This window comes from Saccopteryx leptura, chromosome 3 (genome assembly GCF_036850995.1).
Source record: "Saccopteryx leptura isolate mSacLep1 chromosome 3, mSacLep1_pri_phased_curated, whole genome shotgun sequence".
Taxonomy (NCBI): domain Eukaryota; kingdom Metazoa; phylum Chordata; class Mammalia; order Chiroptera; family Emballonuridae; genus Saccopteryx; species Saccopteryx leptura.
This window is the reverse complement of record NC_089505.1, coordinates 130411965-130433825: the sequence shown is the minus strand read 5'-3', so window position 1 is coordinate 130433825 and position 21861 is coordinate 130411965. Positions and strand designations below refer to the sequence as shown.

Here is a 21861-nt window from a genome sequence, read left to right as displayed (position 1 = left end):
CAATTGCTGGATCAGCTGTGTGGAGGGAGATGCGAGAGAAAGGCAGCAATCTAAGAAAACTCCTCAGTGATTTGCTGTTAGTGTCGTTATTGATGTGAACACATGTACTCAGTACATCATCAGTGCCCAGTTCAAGACAGACCCTTCCTGGAAGCTATTTGGAATTGTTTTCCACTTAACAAAACAAAAACACTGTGTCATTGCGCCTTTGTGTGTATAAGATCAGATTTTCTACAGGTTTTTAAATTGTTTGCAACTACAGTACTCTTTCCTGAATGGCTGTGTTTTAGGTCATTAGGATTGGTATAGACCTGCTCTGACCAACCAACAGCAAAGCAAGCTCCTTGTGTGATCCCTGGATGTAAAAGTGGGCCCCAAGGTCCCCATATGCTGAACTGAATTACTATGGGGAACACTGAGGAGAAAGAATTTTTTAAAACCCAAGCCTTACAATATTTTAGACCCAGATCATTCAGTTGGCTTCAGCTTAAGGCACTTCAATAACTTATTATCCCTTTTTAATTGAACTTCAAGGACACAACAAGGTCACTGGTCTGCTTTTCACAAGGTAGGAGCAGTGGATTTACTTGGTGTTTTTCTCTTCATTCGTGTTTTCAAGTATTATTCCTTCTTTAAAAATCACCTAAAGGTTCTGTTTATTGAACACTTTCTATAGACAATGCCTTATGCCCTACACTTAGATCCACTCTCTCCTTCTAAAGCTTCCATTAAAACCACCACATAAGGCCTGACCTGTGGTGGCACAGTGGATAAAGTGTCGACCTGGAAATGCTGAGGTCGCCGGTTCGAAACCCTGGGTTTGCCTGGTCAAGGCACATATGGGAGTTGATGCTTCCAACTCCTCCCTTCTCTCTCTCTGTCTCTCTCTCTCCCTCTCTCTCTCCTCTCTAAAAATGAATAAATAAAAATTAAAAAAAAAAACCACCACATAAGGTAAGTAGACGCTCTGACTGAAGGGTCCGGTTAAGTCATCCAGGATGATGCAAATGGATTAGTTATACAGGGTTTTGCTGGGTCAGCCTGGGTCCAGGACACAGCTCTTACCCAGCACTCCCAGCTGCCTCACTGAGGGTCCACATGGGATTTTTACCTATGACAAAAAAGGGCACAGTTTAATAGACTCATGTCCAGCTCTACAAATTGAGCCTGGACATTCCCCAGGTCAGTGTTCTCAAATGCCTGCATTAGGATTTTACTTTCTGTCTACAGAGAGATCTGTGTGTGGAAGGCTGGCCAAGCTGGAGCAGAAGTGTGGAAGGTTTGACATCAACCCTGGCTTTCTCTCTTTAGTGGCATTCAAAAGATAAATTGGCAAAAGTCATGGTTTAGGAACAAATCGGACAATTACAAGTTGCATGTTTGGAGCCTAGTTTTGTACATAGAAAGGTTGACTGGAAACTAATCTTTGAGTATGGCCACGTGCAGGGCATTGCTCAGCCCTGTACATCTGTCAGACTCATTTTAGCCCCCTGACCATTGTAGAAGGGCAAAATTAGTACTGTATTCTCATTTTGTAGACGAGAAACCAAGGGCTCAGACATTTCATGACTTGCCCTAAAGTACAAGATAATATACAGCATATCCCAGATGTATTTATAAAGATTTTCAACTGTACTGTCTTACCTCAGAGGTTTTCCAATATGAAGGATTTGGAGAACTATTAGACTGCAAACTCCATGTGAGAAGGGACTGTCTGTCTCTTCCACCTTTGTTTTCCCAGGAAGGTGACTTGCAAGTAATAATTACTTAATGACTAAGTAACTGATAGGCCAGTGCAGTGACAGATAAACAGAGCGATTGGAAGAAGGATGGATACATAGAATGATATTACCTTCCATGAACTTTCATATCAATAAAGAACAATTCCAAGAATGTTATCTGTACATTTGCACTGATTTGCACATACAATGTCTTATTTTGCTAATATTAAAGCTAAGTAATTAGGACAGTCTGAGCTCTTTATTTGCTCTTGCACATCCTGTAAGAACTACTGCCACCTGAAGATGCAGGCTCACATGAAATCCTCTCTTCCCTCTGCTCTTTCCTAGCTTAGTGTCCAGCAAGTGACACTCTGCCAGGCAGTTGTCATTATTATTTTAGCTGTTATGGAAGGCACTCTCCTCTCTTCCCCCTCTTCTATGGACTCAGTGTGCTTCTAGTTCAATATGTAGTTAAACTAATCACTGTGCACTTAACCTCCATTTTACATGTAGAGTAAGTTAAAAAATTGTAAACTTTACCAAAGCCACGAAGGTCCTGTATGTCCTGGCCCCTCTTTCCTCTCCACTTTCTACTCCTCTCCTAACTCCCTCTCTCCCTGATCCTTCTCTTCAGCCTACTGACTGGCATTTTGGCTTCACCTCAACAAGCGTGTTCTTACCAAGCAGACATACTTGCTTCTTCTTATGCATACAATGTCTTTCCCCAGATCTTTACCTGATGGCTCCTTCCCATCTTGCAGGATTCCTTTATTTATCCATTCAATAAATAGTTATTGAGGTCTGTACCAGACATTGTTCTAAATGCTGGTGATGCAATAGCTGACCCAACAAAGTCTCTCGTGGAGTACACATTTTAGTAGGGAAGAAAAACAAACAAGCACAAAGCAATGTAGTATAAGGAAATGATAACTGCTTACATGTCGGCCTCCCTGACTGCAGCTCGTGTTTCCTCTCCCAAGCTACTGTCTAGTCCACATATACACCTGCCTTATGCTCCTGTTAGTATTTGTGAATGCTGCAAATGATACTACTTATTCTATTTGTTTATTTTCTGTATGACTCAAGACCATGTGAGTCTTGAGTTCAAGGGCCTTATCTACTATTTGCTTTTATATCCTAGAATAGTACCTAGTGCGGAGGAAGAGCTCAATGAGAAAAATAATGATGTGATATCATCTACCTGTCTGTCTAGGATTGTAGAGTGTTTCTGTAAGAATCATAGGGGAATACAGACAGCTGGGAGTCTATAGTGTGCCGGGCACTGTATTAGTCACTGGAGACCCAGCAGTGATCCCAGAGCAGGAGAGACAAAATTAAACTAATAAAAGTAATGACATAATTTTAAAATGATGACAATTATCAAGAATATTCTAAAGCAGATGATTGTGGTGGATAGAAATAGAGGAGAGGTGGGCTGTTTGGAAAAGGTAGCAGAAGAAAGACTTTCCTAAAGGCAACATTAAAGTGAGACCTGCTGGTTGAGTAGGAGCTGGCCATCCAGAGAGCATTCCAAGCAGCAGAAACAGCATTTGCAAAGTACTCCAGGTCAGAGAGAGTGTGGCATCCTTGCAAACAGGAGCAAGGGCAGTGTGGTTTGAGTGTAATGAGGGAAGAATGGAATATTAGGACAGGACTTCAGAGAGGTTCCTAGGAGCGAGATTATCAAGGTAAGGTATCTGAGGGTTTTACTATAGTTTCCTTCTTTCTAATTAAGAACCATAGAAAACCTTTGGAGAGTCTTAAGCCAGATTGTGACAAGGTCTAAATTAGCCTGGCTGCTATGTGGAGAATAGCTTATAGAAGAATCAGAGAGAATGGCACTTAATTAACAGTTTAAGTAATACACAGAAATTTGTAAAGAGGACATTGATGGAAGGATTTTCGAGTGGAGGAACCTTACATACAAAAGTAGAGGCAGGACACATCCATATGTAATTTGACATGATTTGAGTGTACAGTACTAGGGTGTGGATGGAGTGGTGTAGCATGTAATAATAGTTTAGCAAATGTTGGCTGAATAATAAAATGGACTTAGGTGGTATTCAGCTTGTGACTCAATTATGAAGTTTATTTTATGTTATTTTTTAGTTTCTTAGGGGTATTTTATCTCTCTAAATTATAATTTTTTAAAAGCAGGGAGTCTAATACTTCTTTCTTACCATATACTAATTGAAATTTGTTTAACTTGACTGACATAGCATTATTTAAAAATTAGAAGGTCTAGGTAGTGTGTTATAAGAGTTTAAGAGCATAGACCTTGGGGTCAGATAGCTTTAGATTCATATTTGAAGCTCTACACACTGACTGTGATCTTAGCAAATTTATTTAATATGTCTGGGGCTCCCATTTCCTCACCTGGAGAATGATAATATTAATAAATCTCACCTACTAGGGTTGCAGTAGGGACTGAAATATCTATAATTCCACAAGTGACAAGCATTGTCCTAAATACTTGATGAATTGCCACATTTATATATATATATACACCTCTTTCTGTGTATATATATATATACATCTTTATATATGTATATACACACATACATGCATATATACACATACATGCATATATATATATACACATGTACGTACAGATACATAAATACATAATTTTCATTATGTATAATATATGTTATCTATATAATATATGCTAATTATGAGCCATGAACTCACATGATAATGGGGGTTGAGAGATCCCATGATCTGCCCTCTGCAAACTGGAAACCCAGGAGAGCTGGTGTTGTCATTTAGTCTGGGTCCCAAGGCCTGAGAACCAGGGGAGCTGATGGTATAAATCCCAGTCCAGGGAAGAAGAGATGAATTTCTCCGACTCCTTCGAGGAGCTGTGAGACCAGAGCTACTTAGAGACCTAAGAGCCCCATGAGGCATCAGGCCTCTGGGCCTTTGCACATGTCATTCCCTCTGCCTGGAATGCCTGTTTCATTTCGTGCACCTGGAAAATGCCAACAAGTCTTTCAAGTATCTCCTTGGAGAATTTCTCCAACTCCCCCGTGATCGCCTCTTCCTTTGTGCTGTCACCTCCCTCATCGGTCTTGTCTCGTGGTCTGCTCTTCCACTGGGCCAGGAGCTCCTTAGGCAAACAGACAGTGTGACATTCATTCTCTCCTCTATTCCCTGCCTGCTCCCTGGGATACAATAGCACTCTGTGAACAGTAAAGGAATGAAAGGAAAAAATTATAGCAAATTAAGCAGCATGTACTAAGTACTCACTATAATTCCTAGCACTGCCTTAAGCTCTTCAAATGCATTACCTATGTTATACTCATACGAACAGTAGGAGGGTAGATATTGTTACTATATCCATTTTACAGATGAGGAAACTGAGGCGAAATTACTTGCCCAAGGACATTGAGCTTGTCAGTGGCAGAGATGAGTTTTGAGCTCAGACAGGGCTAACTCCAGTTTCCATGCACTCACCCACTATCCCATGTTGCCTCCATAAAAGAGACAACCACAAGACCTCCAAGAACAATGGGGCCACAGAGACTCCTGTAGGGGAGTTTGCGAGAAATGGACAATAGCAAAGTCCGCTTTTCTCTGAGTAACAGTGATGGTCAGAAGCGCTGTTGGTTGCCTACCCGGAAGCCGATTTCCCTTCTTCAGTGCTGTGGAGTTGCGCTTTTATCTGTGAACACCCTTCCCCACAAAATGCAGGTGAATCCTGACTGTTCTAAGCTAACCTAGTGGCAGCATCCATCTCGTCTATGGTTAGTTCATTGGTAAGTATGTGATCCAGTTAGCTTTTAAATTTTTTTTAAAATTGTGGTGAAATATATATAACACAAAATTGAGCACTTTTACCAGTTAACTCTTTAAAAGAGACAGTTGAACTTGTTGCTGAACATGGTTGGTGATAATGTAATGCCTGGAACTTCTGCGGCCATCTTGTGGTCATGAAGGTAGTAACCAACACACTGGGGATGATAGAATGAAAATATAGGAACCTGATGTGGTTGTGAAGTGACTGGATCATTCCTACCTAAGTCCTTGATACAGGAGATAGTGAACCACCCTGCTATCTAAGCTGTTTTAAGTTGGTCTTCTATTACTTTTTGCTGATACAGGAGCAGTGCAGGTGGGAGAATAGTTTTTTCCTGATAAAGAATAACAGAAAGTATACAAACTTTAATGATCTCTAGGAGCTACTGCCCTGATCTAGTCCACTGATTTTTGGTCTTCTAATGAAAACAATGATCTTGGTCTGGGTGGGGAGTGACAGTAACTTGGAACATCGTTTGAATGAGCTTAAAGGACTTATAAAAGGTCCAGTCCTGGCTGCCTTAGGCTTTAGTTCAGGAAACATCAAATAAGAATGTCCATGGTGAGGCACAGTCCTTGCCCTTAGGGTTCACATCATAGTGGGAGGGACAATCGCAGGCCAGTGACAAATACACTCTACATAAGGTCCCGAGGCTGATGTGCAAGGTAGCTGAGTAAAACTTCTTGTAGGCATTTTGAAGGATGATAAGAGAAGGGTCAGAGAAAAAAGCATTGCTAGGCAGATTAAACAGCACATGCAAACTCAGGGCAACATAGTTCTCTCAGGGAAACTACAGGTCTTTTAGTGTAATGGAACTGGGCTAGCCACTTTCAGGTCATGTGTCTCTGAGCAAATCACTTTACTTCTATGAGGCTCAGAATCCACATTTATAAGAAAAAGAGAAAAAAGAAAGCAAAATGGTTGCAAAATTAGGTAACAGAATACATACACAGGCACAGGGCTTGGCATGTATTAGGTGCACAAGAAATGCTCTTTATTATTCATCCATGGCTGTCACATGGTTCTAATTCATTATCTTTTCTGACCCAGGTGGCTTTCTTCCCTTTCTCATTCATTCCTGAGCCTAGTAGTGAGGCCCCCACAACTCCCACAGACTTCTCAGTCAGGAAACCTGAGCCCACTGCCTGGCCTAAGACAACTTCTAGGGTTGGGTGGTTTGTGTTAGTCCTTCTCTCTTCTCTCTCTCTCTCTCTTTTTCCCTAAATGCAACAAAATAAAACCAAACAAAAAGCCCAACGCCTGGCATGGTTTGTCGGGGAATTATGCGAGTGTGTAAAAAAATAAAATAAACACTGAGTTTTCAGCATTTGGGGCTGTTTGATTAGGCACAGAGCAGAGCCAAGGGCTGGTGAGACATAGAGAAGGCTCAGGGCAGAGGCGAGAGGGGAGGGAGGAGGGCAGAGGCGGGCAGAGGGGCTCAGGACCAGCTTGGAAGTGGCTGTTTGCCTCCTGCCAACTTGGCAATGCTCTGGCTAACAGAGCCCAGTCACAGGGCATTTGGGACCCAACTGCTCCACTTTCTCTGCCCATCCACCATCCTTGTTCCATGGCCATGAGGAGACACCAGGGGTCATGCCATCTGTTCTCTTGTCACTGTAAAAGACCCTGGGTTCTTTTCTCAATAGTCAGGGTTGCCCTCTCCTCTCCTGAGAAGGAGATTCCACAGACTTGTTGGCCTCTCAATATAATAATAATAATAATAATAATAAGGATTATCCAACACTTTATAATTAGAAAGTAGAAGAGCTGGGATTCAAGTTCATATCTTTCTGACTCCAAGCTTCAAGTCTGTCTATAATTCTGTGCTGCCTCCCAATACTGTCTACCGTCCTGGAGACAGACAGTAGACTTAAGAAATGTGGAGGAAAAAAAAAAAAAAAAAAAAAGGAATGTGGAGACAAAGAAATTGAAGCATAGATATATATTTAATTCATAGAGTTATTTCTTTCCTGAAATCCAAGTCCTTTGTATCAACCCACCCTGCATTAAATCAAGCCATATCTCAGATCTAGTTTAAATGGACCAGAAAAAAGAAAAAGATAAAAGACATTCTCAGGTAGCAAAAAGAGAGGTTTAAATATCCACAATATCTTCTTTCCCTTATTACATCAATCCTGTGTCTGCCTTCCCGTGAAGGCAATTGATCTGAAGATGCTATTTTTCACATTTGGATGAAATTCTTTCTGGTCATCTGAAGTTCAGTATTTATTCATTTCTGACAAAAGTAGTGCAAGAAATTGATTAGACATCTTCTTTCAATTTATCTACAAGTTGTTTCTTATTAATAAAGTTAATTTACCATAGACCTGATGAGATTGTTAGGCCACTGGAGCATGAGATACATGGCATAGTTTATAATTTAAGAAAATTTCTCTTGATTATTTCATGCAGGGTGGAGGGGAACAAAATAGAAAGGAGACATTAATGATGCATTAGTTTATTATTTTTTCTTTTCAGCTAAATGAACTATTCATACATATTTAAAATACTACAGAGGCCATGGAAAAAAAAATAGACCCGAAACTATCCAAAATGACCAAAGGAAGGAAAACAATTGGGTGAAATGTACTTTCATTTAATAATAAATGGGGAGAATAAACAAAATGTGAGAACGCCAACCTTTTCATTGTCTATAACAAGTACTGCTCACAAAAATCAGGGGACATTTTATCACTTCATATTCATTTTGAAATATCCCCTAATTTTTGTGAGCAGTTTATATGGATCTACCTATAAATGCAAAAATAAAAAATTTAAAAAATCAGGACGAACATCAAAATACTAAGACCTCACTTGTGTTAAGGTGGGAGAGTGGTGGGTAATTTTCCTTCTCCCTACTATTCACATCTGGTGTGAAATAGTTATTTTGCATTTGTTATGAATACAGTTTAAGTCCTTCATTTTACTCCCCAGTCCCATTTCTTCCTCCCCTCCCAGAGGCAACCCCAATTATGAATGCAGCAGTGTACCCATTTAGGGTATTTCTTCTACTTCAGCTACAAGTTCATACATCTGTTAGACAGTATTTTACAATTTTGTGTAAATGGAATTCTACTTTATCCCTCTGCAACTTAGGTTTTTCCCCAAAACTGCGTTTTTATATTATATGTTAATGCATATAAGTCTAGTTTATTCATTATATTTACACATTGTCTGTATTTCTTTATCTAAACATATCACAGTTTGTCCATGTATTCCCTTAATGAGGAACATTAAGGTTGTTTTAAACTTTCACCCTTTCAAGTGATGCTGCAGTGAACAGAGCAAGTTCCTCTATTTTTACTTAGAGTGAGAAGTGCTGAACAATATTAAACAATTTTAGTGTTACTAGATACTAAAAAATAGCGTCCGAATAGTTGTGCCAATTCATATTCTCAAACCAGTATGAAGAGTTCCTGTTTTCCATATTCTTTCTAAATTAGGTGTTTTTCCAAACTTAAGATTCTTGCTAAACTGAAGGGCGTGAACCAGATTTTTTTATTCCTATTTTCCTGTTTACTATGAGGTTGTGAGTTTACTTATATTACAAGCTATTCAGTCATTTGTTTCTGTGATGTATACTATATCCTTTTGTCCAATTTTCTATGGGTTTATTTGTCCTTCTATTTCAGGGGCCCAACAGAGTTTATATATTAACTCTGATCCACATTTTCATAGATTTCTGAAAGTCTAAAGCTATCTTCATTTTGGGCCTCTTTTTTACCTGCAGAGAGAGAGAGAGAGAGAGAGAGAGAGAGAGAGAGAATGTACACCTCTTCTCATTTTCTGAACAGTTGTGCTCAAGTATGATCTGATAGTAATATACCACCTATGCTTTCCTCGGATCGTACTAGGCTTGCCTCCTTTTCCCATCCATCAGGGTTGGAGCTTCGGTTTGTTGAACATGTTTTAGCAGCATTAGCTGGGGTTTGAAAACATCCAGCCAGAGATCCTCTATTTTATTGGAATAGGTTCATTTCTGTGCATTTTTTGTGATTCTCGATCTATTTCGACTTTTTCCCATTGTATTTTATGTTTTAAATTTACTATGAAACATTTTTACTTGTATTTTTTTCTTCATTTTCTACCTTCTTCTTAAATATTTAAGCTTTCTTATTATGTATTTTCCTTCTACCAGTTGGGAAGTTAGTCTATTTCAATCCTTTTTAGTGGTTACAGTTGAATTTTGATTATCTACAATTAGGTCTGATTTTAACCAAAATCTCTATTCTGCTCCTAAACAAAACAAAGACCTGAGAATAAGTCTCATAACTTCTCTTACCATCTTCCATATTATTATTTTTTTTTCCAATTTTTTAAGTAAGAGGAGGGGAGATAGAGAGACAGACTCCCACATGTGCCTAGACCAGGATCCACCCAGTGACCCCTGTCTGGAGTTGATGCTCTGCCCATCTGGGCCCATGCTTACAACCAGGCTATTTTTAGCACCTGAGGACGAGGCTCCACAGAACCATCCTCAGCACCCAGGGCCAGGGCATTCAAATTAATTGAGCATGGATGCGGGAGGTGAAGAGAGAGGGAGAGAGAAAGGGGAGGGGGAGGGGAGGAGAAGCAGATGGTCACTTCTTTTATGTATCCCAACAGGAAATTGAACCTGGGACTCCACACTGAGTTGAGGCTCTATCACTGATTTTAATTCTATTTTGTTCTTCAAATTTTACAAATTAGTCACTTTTTACATTTACGATTTATTTAAGTTGACCAGTACCTCAATTAATTTCTTTGATCACCACGTCTTATATATCTTCATTTCTAGTGCAGTTTCAGGGATCTGTGAGCAGTAAATCCAGGTACAGGTACTTGTATTCTGAAAACATCTTTGTTTGTCCCTCACCCTTGAATCATAATTTAGCTAAAAAAAACTTTATATTGGCAGTTATCTGCTCATTGCTTTAAGATCTTATCTATAATCCCACCGTCAATAGTTGATACTGAGAAGTCCATTGATGGTCTGCCGTTCCTGTCTTTTCTCTCACAGCTTTTACACATTTTTTTGTCTTATGCTAATTTACTACATAAGTGTAAATGCAGACTTATCACTATTTCTTACTCTTAAAGTTGCTTCAATAGATGGGTTATGGCCTTTTTCGATTTTAGAACATCCTTAGCTATTATTTGGTTATTGACTTCTTTTCATCATCTTTCTTTTTTCTTTTTAGAGCACACATGCACATATATGTTGGACCTTCTCATTCCATCCTCCCTACGATGAACTTTTCCTCTGACATTTTCCATCTCGTAATCTGTCTGTGCTACCTTCCATGTAACTTCCTCCTATCTATCAGATTCTCCAATTCTCTCTTCTGTTGCATCCAGTCTACTTTTTAACCTATAATTAAGTTTTTGTATTTCAAGAACTATATTACGATTTCTATAGCTTCTTTCTCCTCTCTCCTAAACCACATGTTCTTTTTTCACAGTTTCTAATGGCTTTTATTTCTCACTTTATTTCTTTGAACAGTATCATCCTGTTACTTCATTCTCCCATGAGTTATATCTTCTGACTAGCTATGGTGGCTCGTCTCCTTGTGGGATGCGCGGTTGTGTACTCTGAGCTTGTTTTGAGTGGGAATTATTTCTTTTAGAAACCGTAGCTGTCAAAGGTTGTAGATGCATGTTTATTTAATGATTTCAGATTTTCTTTAGAAGAGGGGAGGGCTGGGTTTCAAGTACTCCTTCGGCTTTTGTCTCTGAAATACATGGAGAAATTGCATTTAGAACCCACACCTGCACTTCCATGGTAAGTTTTCAAGGTTCTAATTGCTCCTGGTGACTCCTTTGCAGCTCTAATGGCCATAGCCAGAGAGCAGTCTTCCCTGCTCAGTCCCTGGAAGAAAGCACAGATTTTTTTTAGAATTTGTTTACAGATGGGATGGCATTTTGTGACTAGGGACTCTTTGCTAATGGCTCAGCTTCAGCTTCCCATTCAGATGAGGCCTGTGGCTCAGACTTAACTTCTGACTCCGGCATTAAATTCCCCGCTGACTGGTGACTAAGGTCTTTCTTTATCTGGCTCCAGTTTTCTTCTGAGTCCCTTGGCTGCCGTTCTCATTTACATCTTTAATTGTGAGATTCCTCTTTATGTCTAGCACAGAGGAATTTTTACCTTATTGATTTCTAGACAAGTTGTGTGTTCTTTTTACAATTTTTGCATTTTTATATTTTATCCAGAATTTCTATGTTTTTAGAGTAAGGGAGGTGTGCCTAACACATCTGCTGAGGTTACCAATTAGCCAGACATACTTACATTACCTCTCTAATGTGAGAAAAAAAAATACAAAATGGTTTATAATATTTTTAAAGGAACATTTTATTTTAACTAACCTTTTTTCTTCTCCATGCTTCTCAGTGCTGAATTTGAAGAACCACACCATTATGAGGCAACAATTTCCTATCTGAGACACTCTGGCAAGTCCATTAACTGGTGCTTCATGGAAGAAATGGCTAATTGTAAGTCTGCCTGGCCAATTAATGTTGTACCCTGGGTGGAATGAAAATGTACCAAAAATGGTACTTTCCCCAGTTCACTATAAGTTTAAGCATTCACCGCTGTGCTGCTTTACCTTCTCATTTCTTTCTCCCCCCTCAGCTAGTCTCTTAGAACATAAATCCATCCAGTAGGCCATCAGTGCGATCTCATGACTCCTAGTACTGATTTTTCTCTGTCCACATCTGGTCTCCCCTTTCCCGATCTCCTGAGATGCTTTGCCTTCTCTTGCTATGTGGGAGGGAAAATCCAGATATGGAAATTTCTTTTTCTTCCTTGTCCTCCTATAGAAACTTCATCTCTCTTCTTATGATGTCTTTTTTTTTTTTTAAGTCCTCGGGTGATTCCGTGTGTGGACAGGGAGAATTAGGTCCCTGTGTTTAGCCTGAATAGGAGCACAGGATTCATTGGATCTGACCACTGTCTCAGAACTAAGTCTTCCTGCCCCTGGTATTGCCCCAAAAGTTTAGACTTTTCTGTGGAAAGTAAAAGAGGCCCTGTCAGGTAAGACGATGAAGAAGCCAGGGCTCATCACATTTCTACAGGTTTTTATGTCTTTGTTGTGTCTATAGGATCAGCTGATTCTCTAAAAACAAACAAAAAAAGGCATAAATATTTATGCCAGAATAAACAGTAGTGTTTACTGAGCTCCTGGTCCTCTGTGTTACTCCCGGCTGAGAAAGTGCTTTTAACCCGCTTTAAGGGACAGGGAACTCCAGCTCAGAGACAGAGTTACACAAGGTTGCTGATGAGAGGTAGGGTAGAGATATACTGTGAAGTGGGCTCAGACTGCCTCCGAGACCCACGCTCTTTCCACCACTTTATGCTGTTTCTCCTCTGAGGAGGGTTTGCTTCCCTGAAAGGAGGGTGATAAAGAGGTCATCCGATCCAGCTCCTTATTATACAGACAAGTAGCCCAACTCTTGGGAAAAGGAAGTCATTTGTCTATAGAATATCTGCTTAGGGGACTATATATTTCCCTCCCTTCTCCCAGGAAATAAAGGGTTGAAAAACTACTGGAAAAACTCATCATACCAGAAACCAAGAAAGTCTCAACTTGAATATAAAGAGATGATCAATAGATCCCAACATTGAGATGATTGGAGTATTATAATTTTCTGGCAAAGACTTTCAGGCAGTTGTTAAAATATTTCACTGAGCAATCACGAACATGGTTGAAACAAATGGGGAAAAAAAGACTTACCGAAGAAATAGAATGTATATAAAGAGAAATTAAAGAAAAACCAAATGAAAATTTTAAAACTAAAAAATATAACAAGAAAAATTAAAAGCTCAGTGGATGGGCCCAACAGCAACATACAGGGAACAGATGTTGTCAGTGACCTTGAATGAAACAACAAATGCCCAGTCTGAACAATAAGAGAAAATAGACTGAAAGATACAGTGAACAGAGCTTCAAGTTATTTGTGGGATGATAGAAGAAGTCTGAAACCGGTGTCCTGGAAAGAAGGGAGAAAGACTACCCTACTGATAAAATACTTGGAAGAAATGGTTACTGGAAATTTCCCACATCTGGCAGCTAGAAATCAGTAACCAAGAGATAGCAGGAACCTCTCCAAACACTTAGAAACGAAATAACACATTTTTAAATAACCCATGGGTCGAAGAGTAAGTCTTGAAGGAAATCAAAACAGATACATCTGCTGAATTAAATTGAAAATACTGCATACCAAAATCTGTGGGACACAGCTTACGCAGCCCTGAGAGGGAAGTTTGTAGCTTTACATGCTTACATTAGAAAAGAGGAAAGGCCTCAGATCTAATATCCCACCTTAAGAAAATTTAAAAAAGAGCAAAATAAATACAAAGCAAATGGAAGGAAATTAATAAAGATATTAACAGAAAGAAATGATATTGAAAAAAGCAAAATGAGAGAGAAAAATCAATGAAACCAAATGCTTGTTCGTTGAAATGATCAATAAAATGAACAAACCTTTAGCAAGACTGACAGAGATACAAAGGAAGAAACTCAAACTAACAATAAATAACAGGGAGGGAAGAGAGATGATTACAGACCCTGCAGCATCAAAGGGAAAATAAGGGAATGTTATGAACAACTTGATACATAAATTTGACAACTTAGAAAAAAATGAAACAATCCTTTAAAAAGCACACTCTATCACAACTCACCCAATATAAATCAGTTATTGTTTATATAACATTAGGAATAATCAATCATCTCACCTCCAGGTGTAAATGAGGGAAGAGACTTTTCCAAGGTCCCACAAGGAGTTAGTACGTGGAGCTGAGGGCCTGACAGACCTGGCCAGTGGGGGATTCAGCCAACTCACACCGGTTTAGCAGAACCAGTACCTAATTTTTTGTTGAATTTGGTGAACTGGTTGTTAAAATGGCACTTGTAATCAGGGTTCTCTCTAAGGTGGGCACCTGGGCAGACGCCCAATGTGGAGATCACAGATTTACATTCCTTACTCTTTTTTGACGTCCATCTGCACTACAGCGTATTCTAAGTGCCCATAGTAATGTTCGTTCTGTCCATAGTAAAAAATATTGCAAATGAAGATGCCAATCAAGAAGCAATATGGAAATACCTTAAATAACAGTTTTGTTGGGGGGGGGGGGGGTTGTGTGTGGTTTTTTTTTTTTTTTTTTTTTGGTCAGGTATTATTCAATCCTTTTTCCTTAATATTTTAAAACTCTTTCTTATAACAATCTAGTTTTGTGTACCTCTTTTATTGTTCTTAAAGTATTGAATGCATGAAATAATAAACTACCTTTTGGTATATCTTTTTTAATACTTAAAATGGTCATTAGGGCAGAGAACTGGTTGTTAAGTTATTTGAATGCCACCCCTGGATGTGGCCCTGTTCTGACCCAGCAGCTGGAGGGGTGCTGAGAATCATCTGGTGGTATTTGTCCTTGTCTCCCCGCTGGGATAAAGCTGTTCAGTGGAGAGAGTTCTCTAACTCCGTGGGAAAAGCGAGCGAGGGCTGCAATGCTGCAGTTGCATACTCTTACTATCATTCCTAGTCCCTTCCTGACCTTCTGGGGTACAGCCCTTTGTACTTTCTATCCCTACCTTGGGAGCAAGTTCTGATACCAGAACTTACCATTAGAGAATCTCCACTTTGTTAGGAAAAAGAAAAGTATCAAATAATGAATGTATTATTAACTGTGTGTGTATTATCCTTGTTTACCAGCCTTGTCAAGTAAAGTGTTTGTTTCTAAGACAGAATAATAGTATCTCCCACACCCAGTGGCAAGGAGAAGTCAAGTTGTTAATGAGTTGTTAATTCTTTAAATATATATATATATATGTTAAACAAATTGGAGAGAGAAAGGAAGAGATGATTATCTTTTTTTCATTGGAAAAAATATCCATTCTTTGAATGGATGAGTTTATCTGTATCATAGGTGGCATTTTTAAATGTAATAACAGTTAAACTAAGTTTTTATAGCAAGTTAATAGCAGAATAAAATGTTTTAATTAAAAAACCAGTGAACATAACAGTGTACAATCACCCAAGTTGATGTATGAATTATTAATCAACCACATAGAAGTTTAGGTCTGTGTGTCAAATCACATTTGGGTATTTCCTAAGGAAAACCTAGGATTTCATTTACTTTAAATGAATTGTCTGTTTAGAGTAATATGCTTAAGAATGCAATAGGTTGTTAGGTCAGTTTTCTAAACTAAAGCTCCAGGACTCTAGCAGCAAGAGAGAGAAAAGAAACAGAGAGGGGAGGTCCTACTTATTATGATGCATATTTATTAACAGTAGAGGAAAACTTTTATAGATAACTTCTAAGCAAAGAAAAATGAAATTATCAATTTTTTCAAAAAAAAAACATTACTTTCTATACCAGGGGTCCCCAAACTACGGCCCCCTGAAGCCATTTATCCGGCCCCGCCGCACTTCCGGAAGGGGCACCTATTTCATTGGTGGTCAGTGAGAGGAGCACAGGATGCGGATGCATCTGCATCCTGTGCTCCTGCAGTACTGTATGTGGCGGTGCCGCAAAGCCCGGCATCGCTCACGTGCAGTACTACTTCCGGTGATGCAGGACACACGCGTCAGGGCTCTGGAAGCACGTCATGTGAAGCACATCACCAGAAGCAGTGTGAAATAACAGCAGAAGTAGGAAGAAAGGCAAAGCACTATAACCATTACTACACAGTACAATGGTCCCCATATTCCCCAAATGTACAACATAATGGCCCCTATAACTTCCCTTTGCCCAAAAGTCTCCCCCCACATTACTACACACCAGGTTTCCCTTATTATAAGACTCTGTCTTATATTAATTTCACCCCCAAAATACAGGGGCTGTCTTATTTTTAGTTCCCATTGAAATACTGGTCAGTTTGTTGATTTAAATTTACATGTTCTTTATTTTAAATATTGTATTTGTTCCCGTTTTGGTTTTTTTTACTTTAAAATAAGGTATGTGCAGTGTGCATAGGGATTTGTTCATAGTTTTTTTTATAGTCTGGCCCTCCAACGGTCTGGGGGACAGTGAACTGGCCCCCTGTGTAAAAAGCTTGGGGATCCCTGTTCTATACAGTGGTGATCTGCGAGGTACATTCCATTTCTTACATTATCTTTTCCCATCTCCACGTTACCTATGTATGGCAGGTACCAACTGACCCCATTTCACAGGTGAGCAAGCTGAGGTTCAAAGAAATGAAGTAATCTAACTGCGAACCTACCAGTAGTGCCAGGATTGGGCTTTCAATTCACATTCTTGCCACTACTCCTGCTTGTTAGGTTGGCATCATGTCATTAAATACAGGGTGAAGAAGGATGATTTTACTTTGGGTGATGTATATACAACATAATCAACTGTCAAAGTAATGTGGAGATGTTTCCTCTAAATCTATGTACAGTAGTTGACCAATGTTACCCTGTTAAATTTAATAGCCTAAATAAATAAATAAATAAATAAATAAATAAATAAATAAATAAAATCCACAGAACTATTGAAAAAAAAATCAAAAGGTATTCAAGCCTGACTTGGTGGTCAGTCTCTTCTTTTTAAGCTGTACTAGGAAAACCAAACATTCACGGAAGAAAACACTTTCAGACATGCTATGGGCTTCATTTTGTTGAAGAGGGATTTAGATTTTTTTTTTCTGGCCTTTTTTTCTTTCCTTTTCCTTTCTAGTTTGCCTCTGAGTGTGACTGCTAAATTTCAGTGCTTTCTCTCAGTTGTGGAAAGGAAATGTTTACCAAACCAGGAAACTCAAAGTTGTTTCACGTTTTCATTGACTATACTTTCTTTCCATCCTGGAAGTCCCTACGGAAAGTAACCCTCTAATCAGTGACCTGAGAGCCTCCCCAACCACCTGCACGAAGCCTCACACAGATCGATGCTATGAAGGTTACGAAAACAACTCTGCAATCTTTCAATCTTTCATAATTGACTTACTGTAAGAAAGTGGTATGATAAGAAACTGCCCTGAAATAATTTTTTTCATCTTTATTTTAGCAACTTACGAAGTTAGAATTGAAGAACTCCAAAAGGTATTGTTGCCTCTTTATTCACAACTTTTCAGCTAAAACAGGTGGTGTGCAGAGATGATTCTAAAGTAGTTTCTTTTATGGGGGAGTAAAGTTCTTTGTTTTCTGTTTCCCCCCAATTTCTGAGGCTTTCCAGACTCCAACTGATAAGATGCTGAAGCTTGAGCCCTGAAACGTCAGGGACAGGAGATGTGATGGGATGGTGTAAAGATAACCCCAGTTCGTTCCTGGCCCCTTGTCTACGCTGCCAACACCAACTGGCCTGTATTATCTGTCTCTTCAGAGGCAAGAGTTCTTTGGCACAAGACAAATTTATATATCCTGTGCTATCACAGGAGTGACCACTCCCTTGAAGACACATTTTCTGGGCTCCTGGTAGGCACCGTGCTAGCTGAGTCCTTGGGGGCAATGTAGCAACTCAATTAGAGCCCAAGCAGAATCACTGGCCTCCGTCCCAGCTGCTGCTATGTAACCTTGAACCTCTATTTCCTCACCTGCCAAAGAGAGATAACAGAAATACGCACATCTGGATTCATATTGAGATTGAATATAAGGCAAATTCAGGTAAACAGTTTAATAGAAAGTGCCTGGCATCTGTTCCATGCAGTTTACCTCTGAGCTTCTGTTGCGCCCTCTGTAAAACGGTGTGTTCTCCAAGGGGACAAGAAGCATATGCCTTGTGGTTACTACACCTGCAGTAGTAGGTACTCAATACAGAAGGGGATCAGTCCTTGTATCACTGAATTACCGGGAGAACTGAGTCAGATGAAGGAGCTGAGCAGCCAGCGCTGCACCTGGCACACAGTAGGCACTTACCTGATGTTGTGGCTGCGTCAGTTAGGGTTCTCCTCATTTCTCTCTGGCAACCTTTAGTCTACAATCTAGATCCTTTCACTTTCTGCTCCAGTTTTCTTTATAAACTTTTTTTAAATTATTGATTGATTGATTTTAAAGAGCAAGAGAAAGGGAGAGAGAGAGAGAGACATTGACTTGTTGTTCCACTTATTTATGCATTTGTTGAATGATTCTTGTATGTGTCCTGACTGGAGATCGAACCTGCAACCTTGGCATTATCGGGATGACATTTTAACCAACTGAGCTACCCAGCCAGGGCTGCTCCAGTTTTCTTATGCTTACTGGAAAGGATTGCTCACTTGTGGATGCACTTTATAGCTAGAAAACTATAAATGATTATTATTCCTACTGATGAGTGCAGAAACATTCTATTAAAATGCTTCACTTACCTGGCAACATCAGCAAATAATAAACTTTTCTGTACAAGTGAATTCTCCAAATGACCAAATTGTATCTAATGCAAAATAAAAAAGCTTGAAAGTATTTATCATTTTTAATCTTCTAGCCTTCAGACATGTGGTATGTTTGTCTCAGTATTTTTCCTCTTGGTGGCTGAAGCTGATGTCACCATTTCTTGATGACTGACCCACAAGAGTGGACACAGTCCATGCTCTTCTTTGTGAGATGCTTTTGGGCCCTTGTAGGTGCTCAGAGATAGTTGCCTTCACACCAAACCATCTAAAGTGTGTTTGCTCTAAGTGTTTTCTGACAACTGTCATTTCATTCTCTTCTCAGTATCTTTGTGTCTATCGGTGAGTCTCTTGCGTGGTCACTGATACATATACCAGTTCCCTGTTGTGTGCCAGGCACTTGGGCATACATGGTACCACTTAGTCCTCAGTGTTACCCAGGGAGCTGCTACACTGCTTCCACTTTGCAGGTGAGAACTAATGGCCCAGAGGGGCTTCCATAACCTGTAAATGACGTAGCAGAGATCTCAGACAAGGTCCATCTGACTTGTCCTACCAGTGCTACCATCTACATCATGCTAATTCTGTTATACAGAAAATAGAAACCAGGCATCCCTGAATGAAGGCCTGAGGGGCTGTCCTGCAAGGCGAGCCTCTGAGCCATTAGGCCTGGACTGTGAGGCAGCGTGTTGGATGCTGAGGTAGTTTCTGTTTGCTTCAGCATTCTTGACTAGATTCCAAGTACTGAATGGCATCAACTACATGATTACTAAATACATGAGAGGCTATGTTGTCATCACTGGGGCATAATTTTACTGAAGTCAAACCCAGATGGCAGGAGAGCTGATTTTTAATCAGAAGGTGCATGATCAGTAAAGAAGAGCTCCCAGCATGATGGGCACACTTGCCAGTTTGGCCACTGAAATACTCAATATCACAAATTCATACTTCCTCATATGATTTACAAGTTTTCTAGACTGACCAGGTGGTGGCACAATGAATAGAGCATCAGACTGGGATGCAGAGTACCCAGGTTTGAAACCCCAAGGTCACCAGCTTGAATGCAAGTTCATCCGGCTTGAGCATGGGCTCACCAGCTTGAGTGTGGGGTCACTGGCTTGAGCGTGGGATCATAGACATGACTCCATGGTGTCTGGCTTGAACTCAAGGTCAATGGCTTGAGCAAGGGGTCACTCGGTCTGCTGGAGCCCCTTGGTCAAGGCACGTAAGAGAAAGCAATCAGTGAACAATGAAGGAGCCGCAACAAAGAATTGATGCTTCTCATCTCTCTCCCTTCCTGTCTGTCTCTATCTGTGTCTCTCTCTGTCACTGTCATAAAAAAGTTTTCTATCCTACAGATGCATTCAGGGAAGGTATGCAAAAAACAGTTTGTTTTCCTAAGTGAAATCGTGCATTCCCTCTGGCATACAACATGACTGTGGAAATGCCCATTTTCTTTGCAGATTGACCTTCAGCTCCATGGGCAACAGGTCATAGAATGTTCTTCTGTCAATGTCTACATTTGCTTGTACTGAGATCTCACCCACTTTACCTTATTGTCTAGTCTCTAACGAGCTGTAATCAAGCGGAGACCTCATTGATTAGGGTAGATTGATGGAAATGACCATTTTCCTCTTTACTTTCAGCCTTGGAAGAGTTTGTTCCACCAAGAACTTAGGTGAGTTTCATCTTCAAAAGGAAAAGGATTAATCCAGGCACTGCCCCACTGACAACATGATGGCCAGCTGTGACCCCAGGGCTGGGCCTGGGTCAGCACCCCATGCCTCGCGAGATACCTGGTGCAGAGAAGGTGCTCAGGGGTCCATTTCTTGCCATGTTCCAGCCCACACTGCTCTCAGTCAGTGAACACATCCTGAGTCCCCAGCATGTGTGAGCCATTTGCAAGCCACTGGGACTGTAGCAGTGACAGAGGTCAAGCCACTACCCTCAGGGACTTCTGGATTAGAGGAAGTGTCACACAATCCAACAGGCATCACAATCACCGGAATGCCCAAGAACTTAAAATTTTCAAAACGCACCATGTTGTTTCAAGTCTCTTTGCCTTTGCTCATTTAAGTAACTCACCCAACTTAATGATCTGGTACACTCCTACTGACCATCAAATGTCCCCTCCTATATGAAGCCTTCCTTGATTCCCCTCCTTCGGGGAGAGTAACCAGTCCCTGCCTGTGGTACCACTGTAAGGTGCTCACATGTTGCACTAATTCACTGCATTGTGTTTGTTAACATGCCAGTTCATTCGCACCCTCTCCCTACTCTTGTCTGTGAGCTCCTTGAGGGCAGGGCCATGTTTTCTCACTCTTGGCGTCCCTGGCACCTCTCATGCTTCCAGACCCAGAGCAGGGCATTGGCATATCGCCGAGGTCCTGCCTGCCTCTCAGACTCACGCTCCCCCTTGAGTTATTTTTAATGCACTCAAATGAACATGGTTGGTGAGCTCTGAAGAAGCAAGTATCAAAATGTCCTGGCTGAAGTCACAACGCTGGATTATGGGGAGAGCCTGACTCAGCTCAGGAGCCCCATAGTTCCCCTTAGCACCTAGCACAGTGTGGACGCAGGGTAGGCACATGTCCAGTGAATAATTTTTCAGTTCAGCATTTCTTGACCTTTTATGCTGTTCAGACACTCCTAGCTTCTGAGGTACAAAAAGGAACAATATATTTTCTAGCCTTGGTTCAAGATGAGAGTGCATGCTAGAATGGTTGAGGGTGGGGCTTTCATTGCAGGGGATATGACAACGTAAATAGGAAGTGACAACAGAATATCGTCACTGCTATGGAAGTTGTAACAGCACAGAGGTGAGGCTCCAGGCATGCTTCCCTGAAGAGTGACTGCTGAGCCGAGTCTTGAAAGACATGTAGGAAATGGCCAGGTGAAAGTGGCGGCATGCAGGTCCCGGGCACAAGGAAAGGTGGAAGGCAGAGTGTTAAACAGTAGGCTGGTCCAGGATCCACAAAGAGTTTACTAAGGGCTTGGGCATCGCCTGCGGCCAGAGCGGAGCTGGGGAGTGTGCAGAGCTGGGTCCGGGAGGGCCCAAGCTCCC

The 21861-nt window shown here is 40.5% G+C and overlaps 1 protein-coding gene across 2 annotated transcripts in view; it reads left to right on the top strand.

The window, feature by feature from the left end:
* FYB2 (FYN binding protein 2) overlaps positions 1-21861 on the top strand; it is a 115597-nt gene that overhangs the window by 55515 nt on the left and 38221 nt on the right. For both annotated transcript variants that reach the window (XM_066376394.1, XM_066376395.1), the window contains exons 5-7: positions 11891-11991; positions 17501-17535; positions 20444-20475. In XM_066376394.1, coding sequence (XP_066232491.1) covers positions 11891-11991; positions 17501-17535; positions 20444-20475 — 168 coding nt within the window. The remainder of the gene's footprint in view (positions 1-11890; positions 11992-17500; positions 17536-20443; positions 20476-21861) is intronic.